The sequence below is a fragment of the Neoarius graeffei genome, chromosome 20, assembly GCF_027579695.1.
Source record: "Neoarius graeffei isolate fNeoGra1 chromosome 20, fNeoGra1.pri, whole genome shotgun sequence".
In the NCBI taxonomy this organism is placed as follows: domain Eukaryota; kingdom Metazoa; phylum Chordata; class Actinopteri; order Siluriformes; family Ariidae; genus Neoarius; species Neoarius graeffei.
This window is the reverse complement of record NC_083588.1, coordinates 24,172,901-24,200,477: the sequence shown is the minus strand read 5'-3', so window position 1 is coordinate 24,200,477 and position 27,577 is coordinate 24,172,901. Positions and strand designations below refer to the sequence as shown.

Genomic DNA, 27,577 nt, shown 5'->3' with positions numbered 1-27,577 from the left:
TGAGTGCATAATAGGCACTTGCCTTAATGCATGTTACCTTCTGCTGATTTATCTGTATGGTGTCGTATCACTGGAGATCAAGAAGTTTTTTTTCGTTTTTCCAACTAATTTGTGTCAGATTTGCACTGAGTATCTTTCTGGTCATGTCAACAGCAGTGGGTAAAACAAGCTCTTCTGTAACTGTATTTTTGCATTTTGAAATGTGATGAGTGAGTCTATACAATACGTGAAGTGACTGCTTCTAAATAGTGCACGTTTTTAATAATTTTTGAGATTTGTACAGTACAGATCCCGTTGAGTTCAATAGAGCCTCTTGCAGCCGACAGGGAAAGACGGAGAGAACCTGTGGCCCTTTGCCCATCCCAGGGCTTGAGGAGCGAACGAACTAACTAACTAGCTAACTAACTAACTAACTAACTAACTAACTGATCTCGTTTCTTTATTTAAAAAACAAACAAACAAACGACTTTATGAATTTCAGTGGCTTACAACTCCCCAAACAAAACACAGTATGGTCTACACAAACCATGCTTGTCATATTTTCATTTATCTTGCATAGTTTTTTTCCAGTCCGTTATAGGAAGAGGGAATTTCACTCCATTTTATCAACATTAGACCCAACTGTTTATAGATGAAGATTGGATGCACAACATGATATGATTGAATTTTTCATCGGCTATAACAACAGCTAAGTCTATGGGGAGTGTTCCTTTTATTATTATCTCATCTCATTATCTCTAGCCGCTTTATCCTGTTCTACAGGGTCGCAGGCAAGCTGGAGCCCATCCCAGCTAACTACGGGCGAAAGGTGGGGTACACCCTGGACAAGTCGCCAGGTCATCACAGGGCTGACACATAGACACAGACAACCTTTCACATTCACACCTACGGTCAATTTAGAGTCACCAGTTAACCTAACCTGCATGTCTTTGGACTGTGGGGGAAACCGGAGCACCCGGAGGAAACCCACGCAGACACGGGGAGAACATGCAAACTCCGCACAGAAAGGCCCTCGCTGGCCACGGGGCTCAAACCCGAACCTTCTTGCTGTGAGGCGACAGTGCTAACCACTACACCACCGTGCCGCCCTTTATTATTATTATTATCTCATCTCATTATCTCTAGCCGCTTTATCCTATTCTACAGGGTCGCAGGCAAGCTGGAGCCTATCCCAGCTGACTACGGGCGAAAGGCGGGGTACACCCTGGACAAGTCGCCAGGTCATCACAGGGCCTATTATTATTATTATTATTATTATTATTATTATTATTATTATTATTATTAAAGGTTTTTTAAACAATAAAAAGTTGCTTTAATAAACCAATTGCTTTTCTGTCATTTTTCCATGGTTTTCCATGTAGTTATATTTTATGATTTGCATTTAGCAACACTTTTTTTTCCCCCCTTCCCAGCAGACCCCGATCTTAAAGGGCCCACCAGTTGAGAAACACTGGTACCATATTATAATAATAATAATAATAATAATAATAATAATATCTAAAATTATTAAATAACCTTATATTTTAAATAATAGAACATTAAATATGGAAAGAAATATTAAAATGTAAAATATTTAATAATTTATGCTATGAAGCCATTCAAAAAGAGAAGGGAAAATGTGGAATTAAAAAAAAAAAACAAAAAACATCAATACTCACCTTTGCTGACACTACGAGGAGACTGGAATCAGGATCATATAATGGCATTAAAGTCCTGAGGGTTAAGAAAGACAGAGCAAAGAACAATTACTTTACATTTTTAGTGATTCATAGGCTGTACATAGCTAATGTCTATAAAGCAGTAACAAAAATATAGTTCAGGCTAAGAGTACCACCTAAAGGTGGCTGTACAGTCCTCAGACAAACACAGACCAACTCCAACCAACGCCAACTTTTGGATCAGTGTGCGCCATCAGTTTGTGTGTTTTTGAGTTTGTCGCTGTTTGTTGGGTGAAGTTTTTCAAGTTTCACATGTGCAACCTGGTTTGGTGGAGTTGTGAAAATTCTGACCAATGTGCACTGTTTTCCAACAAACCACAACATTCTGAGAGAGTTTCCTTGACAACTGAGTGAAAGTGAAATGTTAGCATGTATAATTTTCTTTGATGTCAGGTTAGTTAGCTGTCCATTATTCACTTTGGTCTTGGGGAAGAGATTTAAAATGGCTGGTTTCTGGACCATCACATACTGAACAAACTACTGAACCCCAACGTGGAATTCAAGCACATCATTCAGTTATCCAGGGGCTTGGTCGGGGGGGCATGGCTGCTTTTTACTGCTATAGGACTGTTATAGAACTAATTTATATAGCGCACACACACACACACATGGATTTGAAATGTAGCAATCAAGATGTAATCTAAGTATAGAATTTCAGCTTTAATTCAAGGCATTTAACAAAAATATTGCATTAACTGTTTAGGCATAACAGCCATTTTTTCATAGTCCCTCCATTTTCACAGGCTCAAAAGTTATTGGACGACTGACTGACAAGCAGTTTCATGGCCAGTTATGGCATGTGTCCTTGTTATTTCATGACAAGGAGATGAAAGGTCTGGAGTTGACTCCAAGTGTTGAATTTGCATTTAGTAGTGTTTAATGGGAACTCTCAATATGCAGTCCAGACAAGTGTCGATGCAAGTGAAGGAGGCCTTCATTAGGCTGAAAAAACAAAACAGAGCCCTCAGAAACTTTAGGAGTGGCCAAATAAACAATTTTTTACATTCTTAACAAGAGTGCTCTGAGAGCACAATATCCCCCACTGACAACTATATCTATGCTGTAAGTGCTTAATACACCCTCATGAAATTGTTGAAGTACAAGTTTGATAATCAAGGGCCATAACTCTGGTGAAATGTGACCGAACTGAATGAAATTGTAATACGTATGTGCATTACCGACATATACCAAAGCCTTTTGCAAAGTTTTGGAAAATTCCTGCAAGCATTGTGAGAAGAGTTCATTTCAGAAGACAAGCACACCCTCATGAAATTGTCAAAGTACAAGTTTGGTAATCAAGGGCCATAACTCTGGTAAAATGTGACTGAATTGAATGAACTTGCAATATGCGTGTTACTGACATATAACAAAGAATCCTGTCAAGCTTCATGAAATTCCTCCAAAAATTGTGAGAGGACTTGATTTCAGAAGGTGAGTACCCTTCCTGGGATGGATGGACGGATGGACAGACAGACAGGCAGACAGACGGGCGGATGGACGGACATCACCACGACATAATCCCCCTTCGGGCCTTTCGGCCAGTGGTGGATAAAAAGAAGATAAAAACACTGAGCTCTCCAGTGTTGCTGAGCACTGGAGAGCTCAGCAACACCAAAAGGCCTGGAAGACCATAGAAGACAACTGAAGTGGATGCTTGTAGAATTGTTTCCTTGGTGAAGAAAAACCCCTTTACAACATCTAGCCTGTCAGGAACACTCTTGAGGAGGTAGGCCTACCATTGTCAAAGTCCACAATCAAGAGATGCCTTCATGAATGTAAATAAAGGAGATTTACCTCAATAGGCAAAACACTGGTAACACTCAACAACAGAAAGGCCAGATTAAACTTTGCTAGAAAGCCTACCCAATTCTGGAACAAGATTCTTTGGACAGATGAAAACAAGATTAATGACCAGAATGATGGGAAGAGAAGAATATGGAGAAGGAAAGGTACACTGTTCTTAACCATTTGGTGACAACAGGCATACCTAACAAAAATGCTCTCTCTCTCTACTTACACGTCACTCCTGAGATACCAGTGATGCTGACCTGCTCTTTGGACCTGTGTGATCCATCCTGATGCCCTACTTCTGGCTGGAGTTCTCATCACTTTGCTCCTGTCTTGGATAGCTTCATATGTACAGCCTAAAGATGTTAGGATTTTGCTGGGATTCGAACCCGGGTCGCTGGTGTGATAATCCAGCAAACCCCCGCTAGGCCACCAGGGGGATGACTCAAGTGCAGAGGCATGAGGCGTAGATAGAGTATCAAAAAAACAGTTTATTTACAATATATACACAATATGATGGGAAAAACAAAAAGAAAATCCAAAAGCTCAGAAGATGTATGACAAAAATAAAAAATCCAAAAGTTCAAAGTCAAAACAAAAGGCCAAAGATAAGAAAAGGCAAAAATCCAAACGCTCAGAAGATCAAAAATACAAAGTCCAAAGAAAGCAAAAACATCAAAAACACAAGGGCACAGGCAAGATACGTGGGACAGAGGAAACTAGCACTAGGCAACATAGCATAAAGACTCCGTGACTAGGGAACAAACAGAGGGGTATTTATACACAAACTAATAAAGGAACAGGGCAGGGCAGGAAACAAGCAATCAAGACAAACACAAAACACAGTGGCGGCCTCTAGAGGCCAAAACAAACATGACAAGATAAACATAACAGCGGCCTCTAGAGGCCAAAACAGTCCCAGTCCTAACAGGACCCCCCCCAGGAGCATCTCCTGACGTTCCCAGGGCGATCCGGATGGGCCGAATGGAAGTCCCGGCACAGTCCTTTATCTAAAATGTCCCGGGCGGGGACCCAACAGCGTTCCTCAGGGCCATATCCCTCCCAATCTACCAGATATTGAAGTCCGCCGCGGACCCGGCGGGAGTCAAGCAGGCGATGCATGGTGAACACAGTCTGACCCTGGAAGATGCAGGGGGGTGGGGGATTCCTAGGGGCAGGGGCATACGTGGACGTCAGTACGGGCCGCAACAGGGAAACATGGAATGTGGGGTTGATCCTCAGAGTCCGGGGCAACTGGAGCCGGTAGGCAACAGGGTTCACCCTGCGCACCACCTTGAAGGGGCCAATGTAGCGAGGAGCAAGCTTGCGGTTCTCCACCCGCAGCGGAAGGTCCTTGGTGGACAGCCAAACCCGCTGCCCAGGGCGGAAAGCGTGGGCAGGTCTTCTATGGCGGTTGGCCTGAGTCTGGTTGGTTCTGGAGGTCTGGATGAGGGTCCTCCTGACCTTGCTCCAGGTCTTGCGACACCGTCTCACGTACTGATTGACTGAGGGCACCCCAGCGTCCTCCTCCTGGTCCGGGAACAGGGGTGGCTGGAACCCGAATTGGCACTGGAATGGCGACAGCTTGGTGGCCGATGACTGCAGGGTGCTGTGGGCGTACTCTGCCCATGGCAGCCAGGTGCTCCACGATGTCGGGTTATCCATAGCCAGGCCTCGCAGGGTGGTTTCCAGGTCCTGGTTGAGCCTCTCCGTCTGGCCATTGGACTGTGGGTGGAAACCAGAGGAGAGGCTGGCAGTGGCTCCGATGACCTTGCAAAACCCGTGCCACACTCGGGAGGAGAACTGGGGCCCCCGGTCAGAGACGATATCCTGTGGGAGACCAAAGACTCGGAAGACGTGATTAAACAACAGTTTAGCTGTTTCAAGAGCAGAAGGGAGCTTGCACAGTGGTAAAAAGCGGCAGGCCTTGGAGAATCTGTCAACTATGACCAAAATGACAGTGTTACCTTGTGACTCAGGGAGACCCGTGATGAAGTCGACTGCCACGTGGGACCAGGGATGCCGGGGTATGGTCAGAGGATGCAGGAGACCCTGGGGATGCTGACGTGGGTTCTTGCTTCTGGTGCACACTTCACAGGAAAGGACGAATGACCTCACTTCCTTCTCCATGCTAGGCCACCAGAAGCGTCTTCTCAAAAAGTCCAGGGTCCTTTGAGCTCCCGGGTGGGCGGTGAGAGGGGACGAGTGACCCCACTGGAGAACCTTGGCCCGGGCTTGATGTGGGACGTACAAGAGGCCCGGTGGCCCTGTCCCAGGACCGGGGTCCTGGCATTGGGCTCGTCGGACGGCCTCCTCAATACCCCAGTGGACAGGGGCCACAATCCGGGACACAGGGATAATAGGCCCAACTTCGCTCTCCCTGTTGGTGGGAGCGAACAGCCTGGAAAGCACATCAGGTTTGGTATTTTTGGAGCCGGGGCGGTATGATAGGGTAAAGTCGAACCGACTGAAAAATAAGGCCCACCTAGCCTGTCGTGGATTGAGTCTCTTTGCTTGCTGGAGGTACTCCAGGTTCTTGTGGTCCGTCCAGACCAAAAATGGATGTTGCGCTCCCTCCAGCCAGTGCCTCCACTCCTCAAGGGCCAGTTTAACTGCTAGCAGTTCTCGATCCCCCACGTCATACCGGGAGTCCGCAGAACTCAGGCGGTGGGAGAAGTATGCGCAGGGGTGCAACCTTCCTTCAGAGCGTTGAGAGAGGACCACGCCGACGCCGCTGTCCGAGGCGTCGACGATGAAGGGTTGCGAAGGGTCCGGGAGGACCAGAATGGGTGCTGTGCAGAAGCAGTGCTTGAGGTCTTTGAACGGCTTTTCCGCGTGAGGAGACCAGACATATGATCCACCTGTCCCTTTGGTGAGGTCCGATATGGGCGCTGCTACAGAACTAAAGTTCCTGATGAACTTGCGGTAGAAGTTAGCAAATCCTAAGAACCGCTGAACCTCTTTGATGGACTTGGGGGTGGGCCAGTCCCGGACGGCCAGGGTCTTGGCTGGATCCATCTGGAGTTGGCCTGTCCGTACAATAAAACCCAGAAAGGAGACCTCAGGAACATGAAATTCACATTTCTGGGCCTTAGCGAACAGATTGTTCTGTAGCAGCCTCTGGAGAACCTGGCGGACATGGTGGTGGTGCTCCTGCACGGTCTTGGAAAAGATTAGGATGTCGTCGAGGTAGACAAAAACGTACAGGTTAATCATGTCCCTCAAGACATCGTTGATTAGGGCCTGAAAAACAGCTGGTGCATTGGTGAGTCCGAAGGGCATCACCTGGTACTCGTAGTGCCCAGACGGGGTGTTAAAGGCAGTCTTCCACTCGTCTCCCTGTCGGATACGGATGAGGTGGCATGCGTTCCCTAAGTCCAATTTGGTGAAGACAGTGGCACCTTGGAGCAGATCGAACGCTGTAGACATCAGCGGAAGGGGGCGGTTGCGTACAGTGATCTTGTTCAGACCCCTGTAATCAATACATGGCCAGAGCCCCCCATCCTTCTTGCCGACAAAGAAGAAGCTGGCACCAGCGGGTGAGGTGGAGGGTCGAATGAACCCAGAGGCCAAGGCTTCCTTGATGTACTCCTCCATGGCCTTGCGTTCTGGCTGAGAGAGGGAAAACAGTCTGCCACGAAGAGGGGTAGTCCCAGGGAGCAAGTCGATGGCACAGTCGTAGGCACGGTGCGGAGGGAGAATGGCGGCCCTGCTCTTACTGAAAACTTCCTTGAGATCCCAGTACTCTGTGGGAACTTGAGATAACTCGGTGAGATCAGGAGGCTCGGCAGGAGACACAGGAGAGCTAGAGAGCAGACAAGAGGCATAGCAAGCAGGACCCCACTCCACAACCTGGCTAGTGACCCAGTCTATACGAGGGTTGTGGCGGGTAAGCCAAGGAAGACCTAGAATAACTGGGAACTCAGGTGAAGGAATCAGGTGCAGGGATATTTCTTCCTTGTGACCTTGAGACTGGAGGAAGACTGGAGAAGTTACTTGGGTGACTCGTCCGTCACCTAAGGCTTGGCCATCCAGGGCAGACACAGACAGTGGGACTTCAAGAGGTGCAGTCGGGACATTGATACTTTGGGCGAAGTGAACATCCATAAAGTTTCCAGCCGCCCCGGAGTCTAACAAGGCCTGACAAGAGTGGATGGACTCACCCCAGGAGATGGAGACCGGAATGTAGACTCCTTGGCCAGGGAGTTCGGGAGAGAGGGTAGGCCCCGTCACAACCCTCCCTCGGCTGGACGGGGCGGTCCTTTTCCCGAGAGCTCGGGACATGATGCTCGGAAATGGCCAGGCTTGCCACAGTAGATGCAGCACTTGTCCCTCCTTCTGCGCTCCCTCTCAGCTGCGGTGAGACGGGTACGGCCAACTTGCATGGGCTCTGGACAGTCACTGGAGGAGGTAGACAGGCTCCAGGTCGAGGCAGTGAGGCCAGGGAGACTCAGGACTTGGCGGCGTTCTCTAATCCTGTTGTCCAGACGAATGGCATGAGAAATCAGTGTTTCAAGGTCACTTGGGCATCCGATAGAGGCCAGACCGTCTTTGATGAGGTCAGACAGACCATGGTGAAAGGCTGAAACCAGGGCAGTCTCGTTCCATCCACTTACTGCTGCGAGCGTCCGGAACGAGATGGCGTAGTCTGCGACGCTTCCTCCTTGCCGGATGGACATGAGCTGTCTGGCTGTGTCTTTACTGATGTCTGCTTGATCGAAGAATCTCCTCCATAAACAGCTGGAAATCAGAGCACTCAGGTCCCTATCTCTGCTCAGATGGCTGTTGCCCAAGCTCGTGCCTTACCAGCTAACAAGGTTATCATGAAGGCAATCTTGCGGCGATCCGTAGTGTAGGTGGTAGGCTGGAGCTCAAAGGTGAGTTGGCACTGGGTAAGGAACTCCCGACACTCACTGTGCTTGCCGTCATACCTCTGTGGTGCAGGAAGGCTGGGTTCGCGAGGTGAAGAAGGCAGCATGGCAGGAGGCACTGGTGGAGCAGATGGTGGAACAGGAGCAGAATCAGGCGGAGGAGATGGGGGCAGAGAAGTCAGCTGTGCCAGGATTTTCCCAATTTGCTGAAGCAGTACCTCGTGGCGAGCAAGGGTCTCACGTTGGCTTGCAAGAGTCCGTCCATGAGTGTCCATGGTGGATCCGAGGCGTGTTAACGTGGCCATCATTCCCTGAAGGTTAGCCGGGTAGACAGTTGAAGAAGCCTCTGCTGAGTCGGTCATGACGGAGTCTTTCTGTTAGGGTTTTGCTGGGATTCGAACCCGTGTCACTGGTGTGATAATCCAGCAAACCCCCGCTAGGCCACCAGGGGGATGACTCAAGTGCAGAGGCGTGAGGTGTAGGTAGAGTATCAAAAAACAGTTTATTTACAATATATACAATACGATGGGAAAAACAAAGAAAATCCAAAAGCTCAGAAGATGTACGACAAAAATAAAAAATCCAAAAGTTCAAAGTCAAAACAAAAGGCCAAAGATAAGAAAAGAAAAGGCAAAAATCCAAACGCTCAGAAGATCAAAAATACAAAGTCCAAAGAAAGCAAAAACATAAAAAACACAAGGGCACAGGCAAGATACGTGGGACAGAGGAAACTAGCACTAGGCAACATAGCATAAAGACTCCATGACTAGGGAACAGAGGGGTATTTATACACAAACTAATAAAGGAACAGGGCGGGGCAGGAAACAAGCAATCAAGACAAACACAAAACACAGTGGTGGCCTCTAGAGGCCAAAACAAACATGACAGGATAAACATAACAGCGGCCTCTAGAGGCCAAAACAGTCCCAGTCCTAACAAAAGATACATTTAGAAGATGGCTCTGGACACTTAATACCAACAGTTTTGCTGTGATGGCTGAGGTCTACAATTGCCATGATAACTTTAGGACTGCAGTCATCATTAACAGTTTTCACATTCGTGTAGATTTTTTAGTTCCATTCAAACCATTCCCAAGTAGCCTACCATGGAGGAGAAATTGATAACTGCAGTGACAGGTTTCCTCATTATTTATGATGTGTCCCTGTTTGCATATAGGGACAGAAATAATAAAAGAAAACAAAAGGAGCATGGACCAAGGTGTCGGAAACTGTAGGTGTTTCAAGTGAGTTGGTGAAGCACATGATATATTTTACGAAAATAGGAGGGAATTGCATGCTAACTAGTCCCATAGAATGCAAAAGAGTGTTGGCTATTTACTTATGTGACTTGAATGATGTTGAACAGGAGAATGATGTTAAATGATGTCGAACAGGAGGTATTACAAGGTGAGAGGTGTATGTTGGAGATGTTAAAATGAAAGGAGTTATGGGATTGTAAACCAATTTTTAAATTAATTTATTATTTTAGTTATTTAAATTATTATTATTATTTTTTTTTAAGCTATATTAGTGGATGTGTGTTTGCTTGGCAGCCCTTTTAAATAAAGTTTGTAAGACAAAGCATTCTGAACAAACTTGGGGCCACCTATTTCATCTACGTCAAAGAGCATCCATGAACTTACCAGGATCATTGACAGGAAATGTCGTTTGGTGTGAAGGAGTTTTTCCTTGCTCCATCACCTCAGGCTTGCTCATTAGGGATATATTTATTAGGGATAAATTTATTAGTTCATATGTTTAAAATCATTATTTTTCTGTAAAGCTGCCTTGCAACAATATCTATTGTTAAAAGTGCTATACAAATAAATTGACTTGAGTGGAAAGGAAGGGCTCATGATCCAAAGCATACCACATCATCTGTCAAGTCAAGTCAAATCAAGTCAACTTTATTGTCAAATATGCTAGGGGAACTGGGTCAGTGGTGTTTGTTGATGTGACTACTGCTAGAAGTAGCAAGATGAATTCTGAAGTGTACTGTATAGAGCTATACTTTCTGTTCAGATTCAGTCATATGTTGCAAAACTAATAGGACAGCACTTCACAGTACAGATGGATAATGCCCCAAAGCATACCACGAAGGCAACCCAAGGGCTTCTTAAGGCAGAGAAATGGAATGTTCTTAAATGGCCGAGTCAGTCAACCCAGCTGAGCATGACTTTCACTTACTGATGACTAAACTTGAAGACAGAAAGACCTACAATCAAGCAGTAACTGAAGGCAGTGTCAGTAAAGACCTGGTAAAGCATCTCAAGGGAGGAAACTAATTATTTGGTAGTGTCCATGGGTTCCAGACTTCAGACAGTGGTCAGTGACTGCAAAGGATTTGCATCCAAGCATTAAAAATTATGTTTATTTTTATAATTGTTAGTTTGTCCAATAACTTATGTTCATGTGAAAATGTAGGGACTATGCAAAAAAGGCTATAATTCCTAAACAGTTAATGCAATATTTTTGTTAATCCCTTTGAATTAAAGCATTGCATTTTGATGGCTTCATTTCAAATCCCTTGTGGTGGTGTACAAAGGAAAAAAATCTGAAAGTTGTGTCCAATTACTAATAGACCTATCTGGCATGAATTTATATATATATATATATATATATATATATATATATATATATATATATATATATGCAAAAACATTTGACCACTTTTTATGATCATCACCGTTAAAAGTCTTCTTGTTCTGGCTGGTCCCCTACATTTGGGGTCACCACAGTGAACCTGTTCAACATATTTGATTTGGCATAGGTTGATAGGTTCTGCATATTTAATTTGGCACTGGATGCCCTTCCTGATGCAACCCTCCCCATCTATCTGGGCATGGGACCAGCATTAAGCATGCACTATCTGGTGCAACCCCAGTGGGCCCCAGGACTGAAGGAAAGATGGATAGCACTAAATACAGGGCAATTCTGGAGGAAAATCTGTTTGAGTCGGTCAGAGGTTTGAGACTGGGATAAAGGTTCACATTCCAGCAGGACAATGACCCTAAACATACCGCTAAAGCTACACTGGAGTGGTTTAAAGGGAAACATTTATATGTCTTGGAACAGCCTAATCAAAGCCCAGACCTCAATCCAACTGAGAATCTGTGGCATAACTTGAAGATTGCTGTACACCAACGCAACCCATTTAATTTGAAGGAGTTGGAGCAGTTTTGCCTTGAGGAATGGGCAAAAATCCCAGTGGCTAGATGTGCTAAGCTAATAAAGCCGTACCCCAAGAGACTTCCAGCTGTAATTGCAGCAAAAGGAGGTTCTACAAAGTATTGACTTTTTTTGGGGGGGTTGATGGTGGTGGTGGTGGTGGGGTGAATACCTATACACACTCCAGATTTTTATTTTTTTAATCTTCATTATTGTTTGTGCCACAATAAAAACAATTTGCACCTTTAAAGTGGTCAATATGTTGTGTAAATCAAATCATGTTAACCTCCCAAAAAGACCAGTAAACAGGAATGAAATAAACAAAGTCAATATTTGGTGATGGGCAGTACGGTGGTGTAGTGGTTAGCACTGTTGCCTCACACCAAGAAGGTTCCGGGTTCGAACCCAGCGGCCGACGGTGACCTTTCTGTGTGGCGTTTGCATGTTCTCCCCGTATCTGCATGGGTTTCCTCCGGGTGCTCCGGTTTCCCCCACAGTCCAAAGACATGCAGGTTAGGCTAATTAGTGGCTCTAAATTGACCGTAGGTGTGAATGTGAGTGTGAACTGTTTGTCTCTGTGTGTCAGCCCTGTGATGACCTGGCAACTTGTCCAGGGTGTACCCTGCCTCTTGCCCATAGTCAGCTGGGATAGGCTCCAATTGCCCGCGACCCTGCACAGGATAAGCGGTTATGGATAATGGATGGATGGATGAATATTTGGTGACAACCCTTTACTTTTTTTTTAATGCATCAGTATTCTCAGGTACATTAGAATAGCTTTTTACAAAATAAACATCAGTGGCTTTCTATATACAGAATCCTATAGAACACATTAACAGTTCAGTGAAAATGATTGTTAAATCTACCATTAGTAGCACTTTGGCTGAGAAGAAGATATGTAGGTTAAATGCAGTCAGCAGTCTCAGATGACTGTAATGGTAAGAATACTGCAACTAATTGCATAAAAGATCAAAAAAGCCTTCTGATAGTTTCCTGGGAAGTGGAGCTCATGGGGGAAAAAGTTTGCATATGTCTACATTTGAGCGTGTAAGTTTATTGTTTGAGCTGAAAGACTTCGGTTATGAAAGAAAAAAATCAAGTCTGGCAGATTAACAAAGCAAAATAAACTGGAACTGTCATAGCAGAGATGTCACAGAAAAAATGTTTTTCAGTAAGATCTACAGGAGCTGTCAGAAAATCTTGAAAAAATAGACAGATAATGTCATCACCACTCAATGAAGTTAATAATTTTATGATGATTATAAACCACCTGATCATATAATTATACACAGCTATCTACCAGGTGTCAGCATGTGTGTCATAATGACAATAATGCATGAGATATGCAGGTAGAATGAGGAAGAGGAGACAGACAGGTAGATGAGAGGTGTGTGTGTGTGTGTGTGTGTGTGTGTGTGTGTGTGTGTGTGTGTGTGTGTGTGTGTGAGAGAGAGAGAGAGAGAGAGAGAGAGAGAGAGACATTCAGATCTGAATATAACCCTGTTTCCAAAAAAGTTGGGACACTGTATAAAATGTTAAAAATTGAATGTGATGATTTGCAAATCATGGAAACCCATTCCTCATCTCATTATCTCTAGCCGCTTTATCCTTCTACAGGGTCGCAGGCAAGCTGGAGCCTATCCCAGCTGACTATGGGCGAAAGGCGGGGTACACCCTGGACAAGTCGCCAGGTCAAACCCATTCCTATATAACTCTATATAATTCTACCATGCAAAGAAAAAAACAATGTCTGTCAGTAATGATGTTGATGGAGGTGGATGAACGGAGGTAATTGCAAGAAGAGTGTTTATTTTAAAAAATGAAAACAGATCCAAATCATAAGGCAAACTCAGGGTAATTTAATGAGTCATGGTCAGGTGAGGCACAAAAAGAATATCAGAGGATAGGCAAGAGGCCAAGGCAAAACAAACAGAGGAGCCAGAGTAACGAAACAGAGAATCAAGGCTTGGTATAGACAGACAAGATGTACCGCGTGTATATTTCACAAAGTCTGTGAGAGTTCAGCGTCCTTATAAGTGTGCGCTGATTACGCTCTAATCCGGGACAGGTGCGTGTAATTAGTCCTAGTGGCACATGCAGTGTGCTCCATGCGTATATACAAGAGCCAAGCTCGAGCACACGCAGACGTGACAATATCCAGAAACACCACTACCTTCTCTGGGCCCAAGATAATTTACTATGGACTGAGGTGAAGTGGAAAACTGTTTTGTGATCTCACAAATCAAAATCTGAAATTCTTTTTGTAAATCATGGATACTGTATCCTCCAGGCTAAAAAGGAGAGGGACCATCCAGCATGTTGTCAGCGCACAGCTCAAAAGTCAGCATCTGTGCTATGTGGTATGGGGGGCATTAGTAGCATACATTTAGGTAGCTTGCACATTTGAGAAGGCATCATTAATGCTGAATGATATATACAGGTTTTGGAGCAACATGTTGCCATCCAGATGATGTCTTTTTCAGGAAAGGCCTTCCTTCTTTCAGCAAGACAATGCCAAACTGCATTCTACATGCATTACAACTGCATGACTTTGTAGTAAGAGAGTACAGGTGCTAAACTGGTTTGCCCGCAGTCCAGACCTGTCACCCACTGAAAACATTTGGCGCATTATGAAATGAAAAATATGATGAGACCCGGAACTCTTCAGCACCTGAAATTGTATATCAGGCAAGAATGGGACGACATTTCACTTTTAAAACTACAGTAAATGGTCTCTTTAGTTCCCAAACGTTTACAGAGAGTGTTGTTAAAAGTAGAGGTGATACAACACCGTGGTAAACATGTCCCTGTCCCAACCTTTTTAAAATGTGTTGCTGGCATCGAATTCAAAATGAGCATATGTTTTTCAAAAAACAATAAAATTTCTCAGTTTCAGCATTTGATGCCAGCAACACATTTCAAAAAGTTGGGACAGGTGCATGTTCACCACTGTGTTGCATCACACGCTTCTTTTAACAACAAAGCATTCACAGGTTTCTTTTTTTACACACATAAAAACACATAGTAGCCAATTGCTGCTCTCAAATTCTCTATTATGCATACATGTACGTGTGTGTGTGTGTGTGTGTGTGTGTGTGTGTGTGTGTGTGCGTGTGTGTGTGTGTGTGTGTTTGCATAAAGCAGCCGAGTATGCCTGACCAAGCATAGTATTATGTCTGACCAGCACAGCTCCTAGCAGACCACAGCATGATGCTTATCATCTCATGGGCAGCTTTCACACAAACCACACAAATGCCATAAGCTCTTAAACTGGAGCTACTCATCTAGGCAATGCACAACAGCCACTACATGCTCAGATTAGAGGGACATGGAAACCAACAAAGCTTAGCAGTCCTTTTTTTTAATCATTCTTCTTTTTTCTCTCTCGTAACACTTTCAATATTTGTCTAATGTCAAGTAACTATCACACTGTGGTTTATGATTTATTTTAGGTGTGTTCATTCAAGTGTGTGAAAATGGACAGAGTGAATGGTGTCCTGGACAGTATGTTCCACAGCCCACTTTATCAGTCTGTTGTAAATTTTCACAGGTAGTGTGGGAACGGGCAATGACAGCTCTGCAACTGTCTCTACTAGCTCTTCCAAAAGGGACAGATATGTAGCATGAAGGGATTGCTTCATGACACTCAGACTACCATGGCGCTGTTCCCAGAGGAAAGTTGCAGTTCTGTTGTGCACATCACTGCCTTAAAAGGTTTAACTATTTGAGAGTATTTCAGAGCATTCTAACAGTCTAATCAGGTTATCTGTTATCACTAGATCTTTACACACTAATCCAATTTCCCACAGTTCACCCCTGCAGATAAACAGAGCCTCCAAACGTGTGAATATTGTGCTCACCAAACACATATCAAGGTTAGTGTCCTGGCTGGCATAGCAATAAAGTGATGCAAGCAGCCTGTTCCTTCAGTGAAATCTAATTACAGGGAACAAAGGACTCGACTTAATGTAAAATATATAGTGGTGCTTGAAAGTTTGTGAACCCTTTAGAATTTTTTATATTTCTGCATAAATATGACCTCAAACATCATCACATTTTCACACAAGTCCTAAAAGTAGATAAAGAGAACCCAGTTAAACAAATGAGACAAAAATATTATACTTGGTCATTTACTTATTGAGGAAAATGAACCAATATTTCATGTCTGTGAGTGGCAAAAGTATGTGAACCTTCGCTTTCAGTATCTGGTGTGACCCCCTTGTGCAGCAACAACTGCAACTAAACATTTCCGGTAACTGTCGATCAGTCCTGCACACCAGCTTGGAGGAATTTTAGCCCATTCCTCCATACAGAATTTTAGCCCATTCCTCCATACAGAATTTTAGCCCATTCCTCCATACAGCCTGACCCAGATGCAGCAAAACAGGCCCAAACCATGATATTACCACCACCATGTTTCACAGATGGGATAAGGTTCTTATGCTAGAATGCAGTGTTTTCCTTTCTCCAAACATAACACTTCTCATTTAAACCAAAAAGTTCTATTTTGGTCTCATCCAGCCACAAAACATTTTTCCACTAGCCTTCTGGCTTGCCCACGTGATCTTTAGCAAACTGCAGATGAGCAGCAATGTTCTTTTTGGAGAGCAGTGGTTCTCTCCATACAACCCTGCCATGCACACCATTGTTGTTCAGTGTTCTCCTGATGGTGGACTCACAAACGTTAACATTAGCCAATGTGAGAGAGGCCTTCAGTTGCTTAGAAGTTACCCTGGGGTCCTTTGTGACCTCACCAACTGTTATACGCCTTGCTCTTGGAGTGATCTTTGTTGGTCAACCACTCCTGGGGGAGGGTAACCATGGTCTTGAATTTCCTCCATTTGTACGCAATCTGTCTGTGGATTGGTGAAGTCCAAACTCTTTTGAGATGGTTTTGTAACCTTTTCCAGCCTGATGAGCATCAACAACGCTTTTTCTGAGGTCCTCAGAAATCTCCTTTGTTCATGCCATGATACACTTCCACAAACATGTGTTGTGAAGATCAGACTTTGATAGATCCCTGTTCTTTAAATAAAACAGGATGCCCACTCACACCTGATTGTCATCCCATTGATTGAAAACACCTGACTCTAATTTCACCTTTAAATTAACTGCTAATCCTAGAGGTTCACATACTTTTGCCACTCACAGATATGTAATATCGGATCATGTTCCTCAATAAATAAATGACCAAGTATAATATTTTTGTCTCATTTGTTTAACTGGGTTCTCTTTATCTACTTTTAGGACTTGTGTGAAAATCTGATGATGTTTTAGGTTATATTTATGCAGAAATATAGAAAATTCTAAAGGGTTCACAAACTTTCAAGCACCACTGTATATGTTGGATGAAGGGGCAGATGCTTATCAAGGATATTCCTGAGGAAATGGTTATCTTTTTGAGCTCCCAAGATGAGAAGCTGCCAGATTACTCAGTTCACGACAGTCTTCCTCTGTAGCACGCATCACTGTTACCTTTCATCATGTTTTTCTGAACAAAACTAAAGACAAATCGAGTCTTGCAATATTGCAATCTGAGAGCATTTAACTCGTTTCAGTTAATAATTAATGATGATTGCACATGCGCATTTTTCTTCCTGTTAAAGTGCATCAGATATAATAAGATCGGATGCCGTGAGCATGTAAACGTTGCTCATAATCCTGCGTCTGGTGTGTGTGTGTGTGTGTGATAATAGGGGAAGGCAGATTCTACCGTAACTGGATCCATTAACCACTTGCCCACAAAATAAGAAATTTTTCTTGTCCTTTTTTCAGTGAGGTAATATTTTCAAGATTGAAAATATGGTATTTGGTCTTCTAAAACAGCACGTCATTTAAAAATACACTGAGTATATCAATAAAAGATTTTTAAAGAATAAAGTTCTATTTCTTTGACATATCTGACAGACATAACTCCCATTTTAAAAATCACTTTCATTATCCCTGTTGCTATCGTCAGTGAATTTGTGTCAGATGACCTGACGATAGACTCAGCCATTATGGATCTTTGGTAGTTATCGTGTGGAAGCAGGCTTTATAATTTTTGGGTGTCAACAGATAGAGTTCAAATAGATTAACAGCGAAAAAACTATTTCGTTCACGAGAGAAGCCCACAGTTATTTTTAAAAAATGCTATCGTCAGTCTGTCATTCAAATGCACCTGACGATAGCAAAATTCAAGCCCTCACCACGCACATGTTGACTGACGCAAAGAGGAAATTCTACTGCGCATGATTTTTGTGACAGCAGACATTTACTTCCGGGCAAGACTTGGAGTTCTGACAGCTAGATTTCATCAAATAAATCAAGGTAAGATTTTCAGTCAGCTATCCTGATGATAGAAATTTTTGACGATAGAAACATTGAGAATATATTTGTGCATTCATATTAAAATTTTTCTGGAGGAAAACTATCGTAAGTTGAGATAAATCAGAGCCACTTGCGACCCTTTCAACCGACAGGCCATTTCAATGTGTTATTTCCCCGCGAAAGTGACACAGTCGTGTCTATCATCACTGTTCTGACAATTATTGTTGATATTTCAATTTTGAAAATAAATTTTATCTTTTTTATTTCAATATTTTATATTATTATTTGGTTCTAGTGATGAGGTATTTAATATTATTACTAAATTTGTCAGATTAATAATGTAAGAAACAGTTTTGTTGCTATTGTCATCTAGAGTGTCTGTCAGAATATGATGGTAGACGTTAGTTTGTTTGTCAGATTTTGATGATAGAAACCGATGTGTTTCTATTGTCATTTAGCATGTCTGTCATGTCAGGCTTTTATTAATTAGTTACCAGGACTACTGTCCGAAAATTTACTGTGAATGTCCAAGACCCCAAATGCTACTAGAAAAACTTAATAGAATGATCAAAATAATCAATTCAGCAATTTAAGGAGATGGGACTTAACTGGCCTCTGTTATGGTAGAATCTGCCGGAATTAACAAACTGTCTAAATGTCAGATCAAATGTCATTTTTAAATAAATGGGTTTCTTTTTGCTCCAATAATTCCCATGTGGTCATTCTGGTGGTGATGAACACTTCATGAATCAGATTTATTATTAGTATGCGACACGAAATCTGCCCGCTTTGTTTGTACAATCCTCACCACGGGCGATTGCTCTAAGACAACGAGGGAGGCTCAGCCTCCTCTAAAAATGACGAACATCGTGTAGGATGAATTGCGCTAGGCTTATGTTATAGCCGACCTTATAACATTGCTATTTCAGATCCAGAATCATAGAAATGTATGTGCTCAACCCAACTACAGTGCGAAATCATTTCGTTATAACTTTCCCCAGTTCGTCTAATGTGTGCGTGAGTTTTTCCCCCTCGTGATAGCGCGATGCAGCCCAGCCTCAGTGGACTTCAATGGCATTTGGGAGCTATGCGCTTTTCAATATCAAAATGCAAGACGGTTATTGGACAAATACTGCGAAAACGCCCGCGCACGGACTCCCATGGACTCCCAGCCTCACAGTGGGAGGGACATGGCAAAGCTTTCCGCGAGGAGACTAGTGATTGGTGAAAGCGGCCGGATATTTTCTTTGATTGACAGCTCGTTTCAAATATAGACAGGCAGCGGTGAATTTCAGTTCAGTCCCATGCGGATTCGCAAGTGGTGTGGTGTATTGTAAGAGATCAGCTTACATTTCGATTTCATTCATTACATACGGTTTCTACCAGCTTTTTTAGTTTGTATATATTTTCATTGTAAATAAAGTGTAAATGTAGTGTTGTCAAGTTTGCTATCTTAGTTCCGGAAATTTCGTTTATTTGAGTGACTGAACTTGAGGGGGCTAGTCAGCTAGCAAGAAAGCTGCGCACGGATGCCAAGCATTGTTGATTTAATTTTGGCGAAGCCATTTGCCAGTCTTCCTTTCGAGGAAAAAATTAAAATTAAAGAGCAGAGTAGACCAACGCCTCAAATTGACTTGGTGAAAAAGGTAGGGAATAATACTCGTTCCTTTCAGCTCTCCTGGTACGAGAAAGTGAATTGGCTAACAGCAAGTGACCCACATCAACAACAGTAAATAGGCTACTTTAGTAATATGTTATGGATGGACCAAAAATATAGAATCTATTTAAAATGTTTATGCTGAGTATATTATATTGGAATATATATTTCTCTGGATATGAATTAAACACAGCTACAATTTGGAAAACATTTTTAAACAAAAACACAGCCGAGAACATTTCACACTACAGATCTGGATTAAAAGTGAAGGGTTATCAAAATTGTCAATAAAACATTTCTCAGTCAAAATAAGTAAAATATAGGGAAAAGTGTCATTGAATGAAATGTGTGGCACCCAGCTCTATGTTTGGCTCCCCAAGGTCAGTGCTTGTGCCTATTCCAGAACACTCTGCTGTTACTGCTGAGGTTCCTGACAAAGAGCTGCTTTCAATAATGATCAATTTTTAAACAACATGCCACATGCCACAATTTTAAAATATAAAATGTTAAAATATACCCCCCCCAACACCACCATCATGTATATTGGACAGTAGGCTAATGGGCCAAAAGAACCTGTTATTTCACAGTTTGTGACCCTGCCAACAATCAGCCAGATCAGAGGCAAGAGTATGGGCAAAATTGATGTGTTTTTTCTTTTTTCTTTTAAAATCTGGAAATATCGTAACTGACCAGCCTCCCGTTTGAAAGACTACCAGCCACCACTGATCCTCACCCACTGTTGCTTTAGATTAGTGTCATTTCTTGGAACTTCGTGAACTGAATGTCCTGTTGTATATGGATTTGAACATCCAAACACAATGCAGCACTTTCCCATCGTTATTTTTGTAAGATTCCAACAACAATATCCAATTTCAGCGAGTAAACAAGCACGGAGTCAGATGAACCGAAATGACCCAGATAACCAGGGTTCCATGCATGACGCCATGTGAGATTAGCTCTGAGGCAAGGCTGCCTTTTTCTGGGATTCAGAATCTGCGATTTATCAATAGTTTTGTGCTTGATAATAAAATAAATAATATTATTTTTCCCCCTGCTTTATCATTTATTTTGGTCGTTACTAATAATATATATTCATTTTAAAGCATTACAATAAGGCATACACTTTAAAGAAAAAGTCCAAATCTGCTTAGCATGGAAATGGCACAAACCCAGAAGAGTGTACTTAACTTCTCCATGCAGATGCTTGTTGAAAGTGAAAACAAACATGATCAATTAGTCAGTGGCTGGAGTACAGTGTTTATAAATGGTGGTGCGGTTTATGAATGAATTTCACGGCCAGTCAGTGCAGACATCAACCACTTGACAGAACATACACCAGAAATATAACACCACATGTCTAACATAGCTTTATACTGATAGTGTTGTGTGAGAAAGTGTGTGCGTATGTTGCCGTGCGATTGACTGACGTCCCATCCAGGGTGGATTCCCTCATCACACCCAGTGTTCCTGATCAGCCACAACCCTAAGCAGGATAATGTGGTTACTGGAGATGAATTAATACATTATGTATTCATTTAGAAGATTCTTTTATTCTTCTAAGTGAATAAACGTTCAGCTAAACAGTCATAGGCTTTGCTCAGGGGCTACTCAATGCCTCTCTGGCAGACAACCTTACAAGCAGCAAACACAGAATGTTAACCTTAAACCTGGACAGAAACATGCACCTGTAGTAAAGTTTACTGATCGATGTTCAATTACTATTCATTACATTACATTAATGGCATTTAGAAGATGCTCTTATCTAGAGTGACGTACAATATATCCAGTGTAGCCCAGGGAGCAGTCAGGGGTTAGATGCCTTGCTCAAGGGCACTTCAGCCATTTCTGCTGGTCCAAGGAATCAAACCAGCAACCATTTGGTCCCAATGCTTCTTCTCTAACCATTAGGCCATGGCTTCCCCACTGTGTCTATAGTTATGTTCACACTGCAAACTTAAGTGCCCAATTTATATTTATTGGTATATTATCTTAATTTGTTATATTGTTCACATTGTCCTATATTTGACAGTAGCATGAACAAGGCAACCAGGGTGCCTTGTCCAGGGTGTACCCTGCCTCTCGCCTATAGTCAGCTGGGATAGGCTCCAGCTTGCCTGCGACCCTGTAGAACAGGATAAAGCGGCTAGAGATAATGAGATGAGATGAACAAGGCAACCAGGGTGCCTTGTCCAGGGTGTTCCCCGCCTCTCGCCCATAGTCAGCTGGGATAGGCTCCAGCTTGCCTGTGACCCTGTAGAACAGGATAAGCGGCTACAGATAATGGATGGATGGATGAACAAGGCATTTCCTGGAGATGATCTCCATGCACAAAACAACAATGTCAATAAATAAATAAATAAATAAATATAAAAAGCTACACTAACAAATCAATAACCTTTTGACATTAGGGCAGTTTAATGCATGATGTGGGCAACGGATGTGTGTGCGCCTGAGTCAGACAACTCATTATGATGATAAGGAGGTGAAAAAAAAATCTTTGAATTCCTTTATATTGGAATGACGGCAAGTTTTTTTTATTGGATGGCGATATACAGTAGACACAGAATTTCAGGATGTCACAGGGATTACTTTTGTCACAGCTTTCTGTTAAATATTACCATTCTTCTGATGAATGTCATGTTGGATTGTTGTAAAAATCAGATGAATTCTGATCTGAACACTTGGACTAAATCGAAAAAGGAATCAAGTTGATTTATTTGTATAGTGCTTTTAACAAGACATTGTTGCAAAGCAGCTTTACAGAAAATTAAACACTTTAAACATATGAATTAATTTAATCCCTAATAAATTTATTTATCTAACCCTGACGAGCAAGCCTGTGGCGACGGTAGGAAGGAAAAGCTCCCTCAGACGACATGAGGAAGAAACCTTGAGAGGAACCAGACTCAAAAAGGAACCCATCCTCATTTGGGTGGTAACAGATAGCATGATTACAAATAACTTGCTTCTATAACTGTGCCATACACAGCCACAAAGTACAACTGTGTAACCAGGAAATTCATGAATTATTGTCATTTTTAATATTATACCAGTGTGGAAAAACCAGTCACATATATGAGAAAAGTACACTGGACCACATTTACTTGCAGTGTGTCTACATGGTACCAAAATTAAATTTAAAAAAGTAAACCCTTTTGGCCATTAAAGTGCAGCTAGCACATAGCACACAAATGGTTCCTTAATTGCTTCAGTGTCTTTTATTGCAGACAAAAAAAAATCCATACAAAAAACTACAAAAGCAGTTATTGCAAATATTGGTTGAGGATGATACTTATGTTGATGTGCGTACGAAAATTAAAATGTGAGGTAGACATTAATTTTTGTGGCTACTGCCTCATAGAGGCGGAGCCACTATGTTATCATGTTGTAAGAATGTAAGAATGAGTGTAACAATAGTGCACTGCGCATGCGCATATGCATAAGCATTACAATCACCAGAATGGTGAATTGTGATCTCGCGATATGAACACTGATCTTGGGTTATCAAAGGTACACAAGAACGAGTGGTGAAGCCACTATGTCATCGAGTTGTAAGAATGTAACAGTAGTGAAACTTCATAACCAATCAGCATTTATCCTGATCAAGTTCGATTATCCGTTCTACTTCTTGATAAACTTTGGAACCAATCACAACCAGAAATGAAATAAAAGAAACCTCGTTATAACTTCATAGTATCGGAAGATAATCGGCAGATAAAAAACAAAAAAACAAAATTCACCTTGTGGTTCGCCAAGGCTACTGATTCAGTATCAAGTAAGTGGTGTTTATTTTAAGAAAATGTACCTTTTGATTATCACAGCTTTTGTTTGGTCCTTCTGTAAGGTCAAATGAAAGGTTTTGTAAGTTTTTTTTTTAGCTTTTTGGCAGATATTTACACCAAGAATTCCAGCTATTCAACAAAAACCCGAATAGGCAGCGAAGATCCATTTGGTTTGCAATTACAAAAGTCCCATGTGGGAATAAATCAGCTCCTTTGTGAAAACTGAGAGTAAAAGTTAAAAGTATAATTGGTCAAACTTCTGCTATTCACTTTAATTTTCTTATTTTATTTTTTATTTTAGAGTCTTTACACTACACTTTTGAAACAAAATGTGCTCATTAGTACTAAATAATGCTTATAAGACAATTCATGAATCTGTTTTGAAAATAGATATAGTTCACAGCACTGTATTTTGAACAAAACAGTCAATAAAATTGGTAACCAAAATACTACAAGCCCTGATGCTGCTCGCAGCTTGGTGATGCTTGCAAGAGATGAGACGAGTATAATTGAAAACAATTTTATTTATAAGCACATGTACCCATAGGGTGTCTATTTTTTAGTTCTCTTTCTTTTCTATAATTTGATAAAGGTTTATTTTGTATCATTTTTGTACATCATCATTAGGTTTTTTGTGTTTCAACCCTACAACTGTAAGTTTAATAATTTGTTGTTTTCCTTCCCGCCTCGACTACCTATGCTCTTTGCGGGCAATGATTTTTGTATACGTGATATTAATAAACTGAACTGAGCATAATCCAGTGCAGTGTGACATGATCAGCAGTTCACTCTAATCCACAGCCTGCTGCCCTTCCAAGCATTTGGGAGGAATTTCATTTAAAAGGACTTAAGTGATCAGTGACATGGTGCAATTTCAGGAATGAGGCCCAAGAAGAGAAGGCCAGCCATGTCAGAGGGTTTGGGGTTGGAGGCTATAGCATTATTAGATTTAAACAAACAAACAAACAAACAAACAAACAAACAAACAAACAAACAAACAAACACATAAATCTCTCTCTCTTTTTTAACAAGAACCCCAAAATGTTACCTTGCCATTTCCATCTTTCTCATTCCCACACACACTTCAGGCCATTGATCTATAGCAAATGCAACTGACATCAGCCCAAGCTCAAGATTAATAGTTTTGGTATTCAAAATGTGCAGGTTCACACAGGTTTATGAAAACAAACAGATTGGAAAGCGAGTGTGTGTGATGGAAAGGTGAAGAAAAAATGAAGCAATGTTCTCGTTGCTATCCCAAAAATGTGTCGAGAGTGAGCTTGAGGCTTTACTGATAGCCACATCATGCAAGTCTAATAACATTTTCCCCTCTCTGCTCCAGGCTGCTTCATAAAACCCCAATACAATGTCAGTCTTCATTAAGCATGTTGGGAATGTGAACATAGATCATATCTGAGCAGTCATTCACCCAGCAACCATTAGATCCACAAGGGAACTCTATCAAAGGCCAATAATGACACAATGTATAAATTCTGAATAAATAAAAAAGTCTTAAAGTGCATACATATACCACGATGTATATAAAAGTAAACCTGATTATACCTGTTATACCTGTAATAAAAATAAACCTGATTAATATAGATATTTTACATTACTTTACAGGTATTTAGCAGACACTCTTATCCAGAGTGACGTTCAACAAGTGCAAAAGTCAGGTACAAGAAGTGCTGAACTTCTAGAGAAGAAAGTTCTAGTGCCAACTGAACAAGTGACAGAATATTAGTGTAATATTCTGTTGAAGTACCAACACTCAGCAAACAGCCAAGGAAAACAATTCAACCATAAAAATTAATTGACAAAGTAAAACAACTTCTTTCAGCCGCTCCCATACATTCGGGGTCACCACAGCGGATCTATTCCACATATTTGATTTGGCATAGGTTTAACACCAGATGCCTTTCCTGATGCAACCCTCCCCAATCTATCCAGGCTCAGGACCAGCACTAAGTATGCACCGTCTTGTGCAACCCCAGTGGCTGGGTATTTTACCTCATCTGTATGTCTTTGAACTGTGGGGGAAACTGGAGCACCCAGAGGAAACCCACGCAGATGTGGGGAGAACAAGCAAACTCCACACAGAAAGGCCCCTGTCGGCCATGAGGTTTGAACCCAGACACTACACCACCATGCCACCCACAATTGACAAAGTAAAACTAAATAGAGAAAAATAAAACTCCAACAGCTAACCCCAGGCGAGACAGTACACAGCCTAGGTTGGTCTAGACCGAAACGCAGTTACACAGTGGGCAGGGAAGCAGAGGAGAGGTGCAGCCTGAACAAGTGAGTCTTCAGTCTGCACTTGAAGGTGGTCAGGGAGTCAGCAGTTCTGACCTCAATGGTCATTGCAACAATGGGGAGCCAGGACAGACAGCTGTCTTGAGTGGGCTGGACAGAAGCAGAGAGGAGGAGGGACCAGATGACCAGTAGTAGTGGAATTTTCATGCATTTTCACTGTGCATACTGTATGTACACATTAAAGTGTGTGTGATTTGGCAATTCCAGTGGCATAAAGAATTGAAGAGAATACCGTGTTTTTGACTGAATTCACAAAATGTCATGATTACAGAAGAACATTTAAGTGTTAATGGATTCAGTTATGCTTAACTGACAGCAAGCTGTAATTAAGCTCAATTCGACTAAAGGTCATAACTTGGAATTTCTGATGTTCGACTAGGAAAAACCAAGGAAACAAAATTCGGAATTCCTAGGAACTCAGGAAGGCCTCCTCAACTCCGAGTTTAGAAAGCGGCATCATCAAATCACCAGGGTTGCTCATAGCATTAGCAGTAAACAAAGTCACACTGCATCCTTTTATGCTGTATATACAAGTATTGACTTTAGGCAAATCAATATACAGATTTATTTGCTTGTTAAATCTATAGCATTGAATATACAGTTGATAAAAAATATTTGTCTGGCATGCTTGAAACTGGTACAGGCTGGTCTGATTCCTACTTGTTCTTGAAACTGGTACAGGCTGGTCTGATTGCTACTTGTTCTTGAAACTTGTTCTTGGTCCTGATTTGCTACTTATTTTGGTTAAGTCATATCCTTGAGATTTATCTTTGCTCGCACATTCTGCTCTCTGCTTCATGAAGGTTATGTTGACCAGTAATGTCTTTCTTCTTTTCATAAGACTATGATCCTGACAGGTGATGTAATGGTATATAATGTCTCTCTTCTTTCATACAGTAGTGTAGTCTAAACCAGTGATGTAATGCTTCATCACCCACTTATGTTATACACAAATAACTTAGCTTCATCAATTAAATCATCATGATCCAATCACATAGCTACAACACACTCTTGAATGTGAATATACTACTCATGTTTGTCCTACAATACTTTGAGCTCTGACTTCCTGCTTCTGAGGCAAGCTGAATGCAGCATTATTCATCAATAATTATCTGTGAAGGCTTTTTTAAGTCATGAGTCATGAATATCCTTCGGGCTGTCAAGATAATTATGATGACTGCTTATGACTTGTGAGCTGTTTTTGGTTCCGGAGGGTGATCCTCTTGGAACTGTGGTTTGAAATAAAGCCAACATTGGAGAGATGACTACAGAGAAATCATTAGATCATAGTGAATCATTTAACTGTAAGTCACAGATGATGGATAACCATATCCGTCAAATAAACAAAAGTAAGGCAAAAATGTAATTACACAATATTTGCATGGCAGCATGGTGGTGTAGTGGTTAGCACTGTCACCCCACAGCAAGAAGTTTCTGGGTCCTAGCCCGGTGGCCGACGGGGGCCTTTCTGTGCGGGGTTTGCATGTTTTCCCCGTGTCTGCGTGGGTTTCCTCTGAGGCCAAGTTTACATTAGACCGTATCTGTCTCGTTTTCTTCGCGGATGCACTGTCCGTTTACATTAAAACGCCTGGAAACGCCGGGAAACGGGAATCCGCCAGGGTCCACGTATTCAATCCAGATCGTGTCAGCTCCGGTGCTGTGTAAACATTGAGAATACGCGGATACGCTGTGCTGAGCTCTAGCTGGCGTCTCATTGGACAACGTCACTGTGACATCCACCTTCCTGATTCGCTGGCGTTGGTCATGTGACGCGACTGCTGAAAAACAGCGCGGACTTCCGCCTTGTATCACCTTTCATTAAAGAGTATAAAAGTATGAAAATACTGCAAATACTGATGCAAATACTGCCAATTGTGTAGTTATGATTGTCTTTAGGCTTGCCATCCTTCCACTTGCAAGTGGTAAGTGATATGCGCTGGGATCACACACACAGCGGCTCAGTCCCGAA

The 27,577-nt window shown here is 42.2% G+C and overlaps 1 protein-coding gene across 2 annotated transcripts in view; it reads right to left on the bottom strand.

Moving 5' to 3' along the window:
• The window catches only part of coro7 (coronin 7), a 359,304-nt gene that overhangs the window by 55,309 nt on the left and 276,418 nt on the right, over positions 1–27,577 (bottom strand). For both annotated transcript variants that reach the window (XM_060901419.1, XM_060901417.1), the window contains exon 10: positions 1,659–1,713. In XM_060901419.1, coding sequence (XP_060757402.1) covers positions 1,659–1,713 — 55 coding nt within the window. The remainder of the gene's footprint in view (positions 1–1,658; positions 1,714–27,577) is intronic.